This window comes from Rana temporaria, chromosome 7 (genome assembly GCF_905171775.1).
Source record: "Rana temporaria chromosome 7, aRanTem1.1, whole genome shotgun sequence".
NCBI classification, from domain to species: domain Eukaryota; kingdom Metazoa; phylum Chordata; class Amphibia; order Anura; family Ranidae; genus Rana; species Rana temporaria.
The window spans coordinates 8,313,564-8,325,869 of NC_053495.1; the positions used below are offsets into that span (position 1 = coordinate 8,313,564).

Genomic DNA, 12,306 nt, shown 5'->3' on the forward strand with positions numbered 1-12,306 from the left:
CTAATAAAGAGTCCATGTTCAGCAATCAAACGAGTATCGTCTTGTTTTGTGCATGTCAGCGGTTGGAATGTCTGATATCTATATTCAGACTGGGAGGAAGCGGTATATGACGAAAGCACTCAAGCGAAGTGTGGGACGTTTCGTTAGTTATAGAGGAAGACTTTAAAGGAAAAAAGAGACAGAGATATGGGGCAGGGGGTTATAATAACTATAAGGATTTAACAGTAATGTTCGTTTTTCTCTGTGCAGTTATATTGGTTTTAGCAGCGTGAGAGCACAGGTTCACTTCCTTGAGAGGCAACATACAAGGGTCTGCACCAATACACACCTCTTCAAAGTCCTCGCTGACCCACAATGGTAGGGGGGTACCCCAGTAGCGGTTTCTGGATATGGCCCAGTCCCGGGCATCCTTCAGCCAATTCCCAAAACGCTTCTCCCGTACAAACTCTGGGACCCTGCCAGACAAAAACAACATAGACATTCACATTTACAACCGTCTGTTGTGAGTTTTCTGCTGTGTTCATGTGGCGTCTGTGCTCCAGAATTCCAGGAATGAAGAAACATTAAGTCCCGGGTTCACATTTGTGCGTGGTGCGAGATCGCATGCGATTTGCACCGCACACCACATGTGATGTCCATGCAATGCGATTTCAGGTATGGTTGTTATCGCATTCAGACCAAACTCGCACAGGACCCTTTTTTTGGTCCGCGCCAGAATCGGATCGCATAGGTGTGGACACCCATGCAAACCAATTCAAGTCCGAACGGTCAGTTCACAGTGCGATATGCGACATTGTATTGACATTCCCAGCAGTTTGCATACGGCAGTGTGAACTGCCGTGCGAGTTGGGTGCGATGTGGGAACCCGCAGTGGATTTCCAGGGTTCCCGCATCGCACAAGTGTGAACCGAGCCAAGGAAGGAAGGGAGATAGTGCTGACCTAGGAGGATCACCGACAACCTTCTAATCTCCAATGACAACAATTACCCAACACAATCTCAGGAGCTCTCATGGAAAAGCAGTCCTGAGGGAAAGATGGAGAATTTTTAGTTCAAAAGTCCCGTAAGGATAAACAATATATTGCTATGGAGTTCCTTCCCGGAATACGGCTCCAAATCCTTGTGGTTTATGGTAAAGCTGGAAACAAACAGTGCAATCTGATTGTAAAGCCTCCTTCAGATCTTCCACACGAATCTGAGCAAGGTCCCTCCTGACTGGGAAAATTCTACATGGATAATTTGTAAAATAAGAGCCTCAGAAAATCGGCTGGGAGGAAGAGAATATACTAGCTTGGTGAAAAAAAAACTGTCACTCGTGGTCTGTAGAGGAAAGACAAAAAAGGCTCTAATGATGCAAGGAAGACATAGGATGCGGTGCTGGGGGGTATTTAGGCCATACCCTACCACAGATCAAAGCAGCGGATTGGACAAGAACCCTTGAAGGAAATCTATGGCTCTGAAGTTGTGCCAATCAAAATGGAGCAAGTCTACTATGATGTTAGGAAGACATATAGGCAGATTCAGAAAGATTTAGGCCGGCGTATCAGTAGATACGCCGGCCTAAGTCAGAATCTGCGCCGACGCAAATTTAAGCGTATTCTGGTAACCAGATATGCTTAAATTAGGCTAAGATACGAGTGGCGTAAGTGTCTTACACCGTCGTATCTTAAAGTGTATTTTTTAGGCTGGCCGCTAGGTGGCGCTTCCATTGCGGTCGGCGGAGAATATGTAAATCACTAGATACGCCGATTCACGAACGTACGCCCGGCCGACGCTGTACAGATACGCCGTTTTCGTAAGGCATTTTCAGGCGTATAGTTATTCCATCAAATAGCTGGACTAGTAATGTTAAGTATGGCTGTCGTTCCCGCGTCGGAATTTGAAAATTTTACGTTGTTTGCGTAAGTCGTCCGTGAATAGGGCTGGATGTAATTTACGTCCACGTTGAAACCAATAGGTCCTTGCGGCGTACTTTGCCGCAATGCACACTGGGATATGTACACGGACGGCGCATGCGCCGTTCCTAAAAAACGTCAATCACGTCAGGTCAACCCATATTGACATAAAACACGCCCCCTCAGCCTAATTTGAATTACACGCGCTTACGCCCGCCGCATTTACGCTACACCGCCATAACTTAGCAGGCAAGTACTTTGTGAATACAGTACTTGCCTTGCTAACTTATGGCGGCGTAGTGTAAGCAAGGTTGCGCCCGCCTACCTGAATCCAGCTAATAGGATGCAGTGCTGGGGGGTATTTAGGCCATACCCTACCACAGATCAAATCAGCGGATTGGACAAGAACCATTGAAGGAAATCTATGGCTCCCAAGTTGGGCCAATCAAAATGGAGCAAGTCTACTATGATGTTAGGAAGACATAGGATGCGGTGCTGGGGGGTATTTAGGCCATACCCTACCACAGATCAAAGCAGCGGATTGGACAAGAACCCTTTGAAGGAAATCTATGGTTCTGAAGTTGGGCCAATCAAAATGAAGCAAATCTACTAGCTTGGCAGAAAACGGTCACCGATGGCCTGTAGGGAGATAAACTGTCCGCATGTTGTTGGTGTAGGATAAAAATGCAGTGCTGGGGGATATTTAGGTCACTCCCTACCACAGATCAAAGCAGAAGACTGGACAAGAACCATTGAAGGAAATCTATGGCTATGAAGTTGGGCCAATCTAAATGAAGCGAGTCTGCTAGCTTGGCGAAAAACTGTCACTTATGATCTCTAGAGGAAAAGAAAAAATGTCCCTATGACGTTGGCAAGACGTAGGATGCAGTGTTGGGGGGTATTTAGGTCATGCCCCACCAAAGATCAAAGCAGCAGACTGGACAAGAACCCTTGAAGGAAACCTCTGGCTCTGAAGTCGGACCGATCAAAATTAAGCTTGGCAAAAAACTATCATTGGTGGGAAAAAAACTGCCCCTATGATGTTGGTGAGATATAATGCAGTGCTGGGAGGTATTTACGTCATTAACTACCACACAACAAAGCTGTGATTTGGACCCTTAAAGTAAGGCCCGGATTCACAAAGCACTTGCGCCGACATATCTCTAGATACGCCGTCGTATCTGTGCACCGGACCCACATACTAAGATACGCCTAAAAACAGGCTTCATCCCACCGACGTAACTTGCCTACGCCGGCGTAGAGTGGGCGCATATTTACGCTGGACGCATTTGGCGCTCCCATTGATTTTCCATTCAAATATGCAAATGAGGGAGATACGGCAATTCACGAACGTACGTGCGCCCGACGCAAGTGCGCGTAAGTTATACGTACGTCGGAAAGTTATGCCCCATAAAGGAGGTGTAACACAGCAGCATCCATGCAAAGGTCTGCACCTGGGAATACAAGCCGGCGTATTTTACGTAGTTTACGCAGGTTACGTTCACGCCGTAGGCAGTGATCCGACGTATCTTAGGGAGTAGTTCCGACGTGATTCTGAGCATGCGCACTGGGATGCGCCCACGCCGTTCGTTATACGTATCTGTCTGGCGCTCAGCCCATCATTTGCATGGGATCACGCCTCATTTGCATGGCTCACGCCCACTTCCACCTACGCCGGCTTACGCTAGAAAACCCAGCGCAGTTTTGGGAGCACTGGCTTTGTAAATTCAGTGCTTGCCTCTCTGCACTGCGTCAGTGTAGCGTACAGGAGATACGCTACGGCGGCATAAATGTGCGCCTGTCTGTGAATCCGGGCCTAAATCTTTCATTTCTACCTTGGTAAAAAATGGTCATTAATGGTCTTTAGGGGAAATAAAATGTCTATATGTTGTTGGTTAGAGATATATTGCAATGCTGGGAGGTATTTACGTCACTAACTACCACAGAACAAAAGCTGTGATTTGGACCCTTAATGGAAATCTTTGGCGTCTAGCTTGGCGGAAAACGTTCATTGATGGTCTTTAGGAGGAAATAAAGGCCCGGATTCACGTAAAGGCCCGGATTCACAGCGGCGCATCTTTGTGCCGGCGTAGCGCATCTCATATGCGCTACGCCGACGTAACTCTGAGAGGCAAGAGCAGTATTCACATAGCACTCGCTCCCAAACTTGTGCCGGCGTAACATAAATTGGCCAGCGTAAGCCCGCCTAATTCAAAGTAGGAAGGTAGTGGACGTGATCTATTATAATGAAGCGTGACCCCATGTAAATGAATGGCCAAACGAACGGCGCATGCTCAGAATCACGTTGCATATACTCCCTAAGATACGACGGCTCGACGCCTACGATGTGAACGTAACCTACGCCCAGCCCCATTCACGTACGACTTGCGTAAACGACGACGGCTGTTCCGACGTCCATACCCTAACATGACTTACCCCTGCTTTATGAGGCTTAACTTTACGCTGGACGTACGCCTTACGTAAACAGCGTAGATTACAGCGACGGGTGCAAGTACGTTCGTGAATCGGCGTATCTCGGTCATTTACATATTCGACACGTAAATCAATGGAAGCGCCCCTTGCGGCCAGCGTAAATATGCGCCCACGATACGACGGCGTAGGAGACTTACGTCGGTCGGATCAAGCCAAAATTCAGGCGTATCTTGTTTGCTGAATCCGGCGCATAGATACGACGGCGCATCCGTGGACAGAAGATACGTCGGCGCAAGTCCTTTCTGATTCCGGGACAAAATGTCTATATGTTGTTGGCGAGGGATATAATGCAGCGCTGGGGGGGGGGGGGGGGGGGGGGGGTACTTTGGTTACTCCCTACTACAAATCAAACCAGCGAATTGGGCAAAAACCCTTGAAGGAAACCTATGGCTCTGAAGCTGGGCCAATCAAAACGAAGATTAAAAAGACGTGTGACCAAGTCACCCGTAAACGGACAGTAGACCACGCAACACCATATCACACAGGTGTAACCTTCTGTGACCTATACACCACGTCACCCGCTGTTTTACAGACTCGCAATGTGACCTTCTCTGACACACACACACACCGCCGTCGGAGCTGCTGCAGTACAAAGAGGTCAGCAACATCAGCAGATTCATAAGTTACCTCCTAAATTCACGGCTGAACTAGTTCCAGGATTAATTAGGAAAGGACTGCAGTGAGGGACGGGGGGGGTGCAGGGGGTGTACAAAGAGAGAAAAGTGGGTTATTAGTACAGCCAGAGGCTCCTCCACCTCTATTAATACAATGCTTTCCCATTCCCTCCAGGTAAGCGGAGATGAAAAGCTTTGGCCTCTTTTCTGGGTGCCGGAAGAAAACGACCCCCGGGGAGGCCCGACGCACAGCGCTAATGAGATTCATTAATTCAATTCCCTAAACTTGCTCCGGGACAGTGTGCCCAATGCAGGAGACACATGAGACGGGAAACTGACAACTTCCAACAAAGTCATAATGCTGATTAAAAAAAAGAAAAAAAACCTGAGATCTGGAGAATTAGGAGACTTATAAATAGATGGAGGAAATCTAGAACAGAGCATGAGAGGCTTCGAAAAACTTACTGCTGGGGTGGCCCGGGGCAACACGCTGTCATTCATTCTTATGGAGGCCCCCAACTCATCCCACCCGCCTACAAGCAACGTTATTTTCATGCAGGCTTGAAATTTCAAAGAAAGAGGCTGGTTGTCATGAGCAACAAGGACAATTCCCTTAAGACATGACAAGTGATACGGGAAGAGACGCCAACTAAAAGGGGTTGTAAACCCTTGTGTTTTTTCACCTTAATGCACCCTATGCATTAAGGTGAAAAAACACCTTGCAGTGTCCGACCCCCCCAGCCCCCCCATTTTACTTACCTGAGGCCCGAGTCATACACTAGTTGTGTCTATGGACACCGAGTGTATGACACGGGAGCGTGCCTGCAAGGTAACCCCCTCGGGAGAGAGCTTCCCAGATGGGGGTTATCTAATGCGGGGAGGAGCCGCGAGAGCCGCATTGTGACCCCAGAACAGCAGGATCGGGGCCACTCTGTGCAAAACGAACTGCACAGTGGAGGTAAGTACAGGGGCGGACTGACAACTCATAGGGCCCCCGGGCAATAGAAGATTATGGGGCCCCCGGGCTTACAGATGGCCACCACGCCAGGTAGCAGTACAGAGGTGGGGCAGCTAAAATCTCTGGATTTTCACATCAAAAGCATGTCGGTTTTGAACATATCATGGACAGATGTGTAAAAAAAAAACACAGATTTTTACATACTGTCCCTGGTTTTACTGAGCCTGGCAACCCTGATGGGGCCCTCTAGTGGCATGGGGCCCTCAGGCAGTGCGCCCATGGGTATGAAGGGCACAGGCACATCGCCTTTAAGAGCCCAGCCGAGGGTCGCGAGTGCCTGAGCTCCGTGAAGAATGGGGAGAGGTGTGTGTAAACAAACCTTCCCCGTTCTTCTCTGTGGCTTATCACTGATCGTCTGTTCCCTGTCATAGGGAACGACGATCAGTGACGTCACATGTCCAGCCACGCCACCCCTACAGTTTGGGTGATACCGATACTGATTGACGTTTTTTACCAGTGTGCATTGCTCAAAAGTACGCCGCAAGGACGTATTGGTTTCGACGTGAACGTAAATTACGTCCAGCCCCATTCACGAACGACTTACGCAAACGACGTAAAATTTTGAAAATAACGACGGCAATACTTAACATTGGCTAGGCCAGCTATTTGTTGGACTAACTTTACGCCGGAAAAAGCCTTACGTAAACAACGTAAAAAAATGCGCCGGGCGCACGTACGTTTCTGAAACGGCGTATCTAGTCATTTGCATATTCTACGCCGAACTCAACGGAAGCGCCACCTAGCGGCCAGCGTAAATATTGCACCCTAAGGTACGACGGCGTAGGAGACTTACGCCGCTCGTATCTTAGCCTAATTTAAGCGTATCTGGTTTCTAGAATACGCTTAAATTTACGACGGCGTATATTCAGAGTTAAGACGGCGTATCTACTGATACGCCGGCGTAACTGTATCTGAATCTAGCCCTAAATCGATAAATATTTCTGCTTATTGATTTATGCCTGTTCATTTTGTCCGCACAAGACTTGGCCTAAATAGCGCTTTTTTGTATGGTTGCTTCTGACTGTATCCATGCAACAAGTGCCTATCCTGGATTGCCTAATTGTGTCGGACAGTGCCTCCAATGCAGTAATGGGGGAAAGAGGGAGGATACACAGGGGACGTAACATGTAGAGCACAATTAATGAGGTCGACTGGAAGACAAATAAACCCCATACCATCTGCACACCCCAGAATAGGGGACATTACCCATTTACACATCACAAGCAAACTGGATACTCTTACCAGTAACATTGGCTGTTATTTTGCAGGAGTTTGTCCACCATGTGCTCCACTCGTACAAACCAACTAGGAACGGCTTTATAGATGAGGGGTGTGTCTGACCTGGGGAGAGAACGGAGGATTAAGATAACGGGTCACCAGACACAACTGGGGAGAGCTGGATACACACACACACGGGGTCCTCACCTCCAGCAGAACGGGTAGTTGTGTTTGTATGTGCTGCTATGCACCAAACGTCCGCGCTCCTTCAGAAGCTTAATAATGTTCTTATCGGCGTCCTGGAATTTACACAAAAATCGCCGGTCACCAAAACAGCCGTACAGGTCTCACCTTCCATCGTTCTTCTGCTCGTGCAATGCTAATCGCAGCACAGGGCCTACAATGTGAGCTGTGTGGGGGCTGGTCTCAGGTATTTCTATTAGGCTCCATTCACACCTAGGCGTTTGTACGCCTGAAGCGCGACGCTACAATACGCCGGAGGGTCGAAATTGCACTGTTCTCTATGGAGACTGTTCACATCTCCTAACGCAGAACGCCGTACGTCGATAGAACGCCGAACGACGACTTTCGAACAAGTCCCGGACCCTTTTTCGACGCGCGTATCGGGCGGCTTCAGCGTTTGGCATAGCTGTCAATGACTGTGAAAAAAAACATGGTTAAATACGACGCGTTTTGTTGCCGCAAATCGCGGGACAAAACGCCTATTTTTTGTCGCCGCAAATACGTCGAAAAACGCCTACGCAAAGATGTGAATGCAGCCTTAGAGCATTGAATCCCAGCATGTAGGATCATGGGTTCCTGTCCTCCACCCCCCCCCAATATATCATGGCCCGGATTCAGATACAATTGCGTATCTATCGGCGGGCGTAACGTATCTGATATACATTACGCCGCCGTAACTTAGGGCGCAAGTTCCGTATTCAGAAATAACTTGCGCCCTAAGTTACGGCGGCGTAGTGTAAATGTGTCGGCGTAAGCCCCCCTAATTCAAATGTGGATGATGTAGGCGTGTTTTATTTAAATTTCTTGTGACCCCACGTATTTGACGTTTTTTTACGAACGGCGCATGCGCCGTCCGTGAACGTTTCCAAGTGCGCATGCTCCAAATTACGCCGCAAACTGTCAATGCTTTCGAACGTGAACGTAACTTACGTACAGCCCTATTTGCGAACGACTTACGTAAACGACGTAAAATACGTTGCTGTTCGTGCGTTTCCGACGTCCATACCTAACATGACTTACCCCTGCTTTATGAGGGGTAACTTTACGCCGGAAAAAGCCTTACGCAAACGACGTAAAAAAAAATGTGCCGGGCGGACGTAAGTTTCTGAATCGGCGTATCTACCTAATTTGCATATTCCTCGCGTAAATCTACGGAAGCGCCACCTAGTGGCCAGCGTAAATATGCAGCCTAAGATACGACGGTGTAAGAGACTTACGCCGGTCGGATCTTAGGGAAATCTATGCGTAACTGATTCTATGAATCAGGCGCATAGATACGACCCCGCGCACTCAAGAGTTACGACGGCGTATCCGGAGATACGCTGTCGTAACTCATATATGAATCCTATATCTCTTTGTGAATCTGGCCCATGGTAAACACGCTGCTGTTTTTTTTTTTTGTTACATACCTGAAAAGGCAAAAGCCATAATGAGCTAGTATGCACCGCATGCGCCGCTGCAGTCAGCAGCGCATTGCGATGGGGAATATCTCCTTAGGGCCCTTTCACACTGGGCGGATCAGTAATGATCCGCCTCCGCGTGTCCGTAAGCTCAGCGGGGATCGCTCTGTATATCCCCGCCGAGCCGTCGGCATGACAGGGCGGTCTTCGCACACTGTGCAGGGACCGCCCTGTCTTTTCTCCGCTCTCCCCTATGGGAGGATCGGATGAACACGGACCGTGTGTCCGTGTTCATCCGATCCGCAGACAGAAGAAAAAAATAGGACATTCTTCCATCTGCAAAATCGGATCTTTGCGGAGGCGGGTGATTACGGGTGTCAGCGGATTTTTATCCGCTGACACCCGCAATCACATAGGGACCCATGTATGTCCTGTTTTCATCTGCAAACGGATGGATGAAAATGCGGACTAATAGGTAGATTCAGGTAGAGTTAGGCCGACTTATCAGTAGATAAGCCGGCCTAACTCAGAATCTACGCCGACGTATGTTTAAGCGTATGCTCAAACAGAGATACGCTTAAACATATCTAAGATACCACGGCTTGCGCCGTCCTATCTTAGATTGCAATTTTTCGGATGGCCGCTAGGCGGCGCTTCCATGGCGGTCGGCGTAGATTATGTAAATGAGTTGATACGCCGATTCACAAATCGTACGCACGGCCGCCGCAGTCGATTTACGCCGTTTCCGTAAGGCCTTAGGAGGCCTAAAGTTATTCCACCTATTAGGTGGAATAACAATGTTAAAGTATGGCCGCCGTTCCCGCCGCGAGATTCGAAATTTTAACGTCGTTTGCGTAAGTCGTCCGCGAATCGGGATTTACGTTGTTTACGTCCAAATCTAAATCAATAGGCCCGTGCGGCGTACGTAACCGCAATGCACACTGGGAAATGTAGTCGCCCGGCGCATGCGCAGTGACAAAAAAAACGTCAAAAACGTGAGGTCAAGCCTCATTACCATTAAACACGCCCCCCCCCCCCAACCCATTTGAATTAGGCGCCCTTACGCCCGCCGCGATTACACTACGCCGCCCTAAGTAAGGAGGCAAGTGCTTTGAGAATCATGTACTTGCCTCTCTTACTTAAGGCGGCGTAGTGTAAACACGCTAGGCTACGCCGCCGCAAAATTAGCACGCCCGTACCTGAATCTACCTAATACGGTCCGCACATGTGAAAGGGGCCTAAACCGTAAAGGTTTGGAGATATAAGTTGGCACCTGCTTCTGTTCTACTCACCCCAATACCCCATGGCTTCTGAATCCAGCATAATAATAATAATAATAATAATAATAATAATAATAATAATAATAATAATAAGAGATACAACCTTGACATATTGCCCAGCAAAGTCAGTGACCTCCGGAGTGAAGCAGCCAGAAGCATTAACAGGACACACCGGCACCGAGTCCTTCTGGATAATGTTGAAGTCCATGCAGACCCGATAATCATCCTGCGGGGAGATCACAATAAAACATATTAGTAGGGAAAGGCACACAACAAAAACATCCAAACATCTCACTGCGAACCCTTTCTACACATAAATGGCCAGCTATGGGCTGCAGAAAAATATCTGCTATAAAATATAAAACATGAAATGAGAAATGCCCCCCCACCAGTATGGGTCATCTACCCCTTCCTATGCTATCCCTACAGTGTAGATACCCCTCCAGTATGGGAGCATTCCCCCCCCCCCCCCCCATTATAGATCATATACTCCCCTCTCAATACTACAGTGTGCACACCCCTCAAGTCTGTATCACATACACCCCCCCCCCCCTTTTTCATAATCAATATGATTCTGCAAAATGCTAAACAAGGTTTATGAAAAGCCTTGTATTGGCAGCAGTGCGGATATTTTACTTCACACAGCTCATGTATGCCACCTAGAGGATCAAGAGCAGAACTACACCAAAACAGCTCTTGAGAAAGACTCCCTTATCCGTTTTCTGTGGGGGCCTATCAACCTCTGCATGCTCTCTGCAGACCCTAGAACCTTCCGCCTGCTCTCTGCAGACCCTAGAACCTCCCGCCTGCTCTCTGCAGACCCTAGAACCTTCCGCCTGCTCTCTGCAGACCCTAGAACCTTCCGCCTGCTCTCTGCAGACCCTAGAACCTTCCGCCTGCTCTCTGCAGACCCTAGAACCTTCCGCCTGCTCTCTGCAGACCCTAGAACCTTCCGCCTGCTCTCTGCAGACCCTAGAACCTTCCGCCTGCTCTCTGCAGACCCTAAAACCTTCCGCCTGCTCTCTGTAGAACCTAGCACCTTCCGCCTGCTCTCTGCAGACCCCAAAACCTTCCGCCTGCTCTCTGCAGACCCTAGAATCTTCCGCCTGCTCTCTGCAGACCCTAGAATCTTCCGCCTGCTCTCTGCAGACCCTAGAACCTTCCGCCTGCTCTCTGCAGACCCTAGAATCTTCCGCCTGCTCTCTGCAGACCCTAGAATCTTCCGCCTGCTCTCTGCAGACCCTAGAACCTCCCGCCTGCTCTCTGCAGACCCTAGAACCTTCCGCCTGCTCTCTGCAGACCCTAGAACCTTCCGCCTGCTCTCTGCAGACCCTAGAACCTTCCGCCTGCTCTCTGCAGACCCTAGAACCTTCCGCCTGCTCTCTGCAGACCCTAAAACCTTCCGCCTGCTCTCTGTAGAACCTAGCACCTTCCGCCTGCTCTCTGCAGACCCCAAAACCTTCCGCCTGCTCTCTGCAGACCCTAGAATCTTCCGCCTGCTCTCTGCAGACCCTAGAATCTTCCGCCTGCTCTCTGCAGACCCTAGAACCTTCCGCCTGCTCTCTGCAGACCCTAGAATCTTCCGCCTGCTCTCTGCAGACCCTAGAATCTTCCGCCTGCTCTCTGCAGACCCTAGAATCTTCCGCCTGCTCTCTGCAGACCCTCAAACCTTCCACCTGCTCTCTGCAGACCCTAAAACCTTCCGCCTGCTCTCTGTAGAACCTAGAACCTTCCGCCTGCTCTCTGCAGACCCTAGAACCTTCCACCTGCTCTCTGCAGACCCTAAAACCTTCCGCCTGCTTTCTGTAGAACCTAGAACCTTCCGCCTGCTCTCTGCAGACCCTAGAACCTCCCGCCTGCTCTCTGCAGACCCTAAAACCTTCCGCCTGCTCTCTGCAGACCCCAGAACCTTCCGCCTGCTCTCTGCAGACCCCCGCACCTTCCGCCTGCTCTCTGCAGACCCCAGAACCTTCCACCTGCTCTCTGCAGACCCAAGAACCTTCTGCATGCTCTCTGCAGATCCGGGAACCTTCCGTCTGCTCTCTGCAGACCCCCGCACCTTCCGCTTGCTCTCTGTAGACCCCAGCACCTTCCGTCTGCTCTCTGCAGACCCGAGAACCTTCCGTCTGCTCTTTGAAGCCTTCAG

The 12,306-nt window shown here is 49.5% G+C and overlaps 1 protein-coding gene across 1 annotated transcript in view; it reads right to left on the reverse strand.

The window, feature by feature from the left end:
• Positions 1 to 12,306, reverse strand: part of IARS1 (isoleucyl-tRNA synthetase 1) — a 64,710-nt gene that overhangs the window by 34,529 nt on the left and 17,875 nt on the right. Inside the window, exons 11-14 of the mRNA XM_040358832.1 lie at positions 10,264 to 10,386; positions 7,445 to 7,536; positions 7,262 to 7,360; positions 329 to 455 (exon numbers count right to left, since the gene is read on the reverse strand). Coding sequence (XP_040214766.1) covers positions 329 to 455; positions 7,262 to 7,360; positions 7,445 to 7,536; positions 10,264 to 10,386 — 441 coding nt within the window. The remainder of the gene's footprint in view (positions 1 to 328; positions 456 to 7,261; positions 7,361 to 7,444; positions 7,537 to 10,263; positions 10,387 to 12,306) is intronic.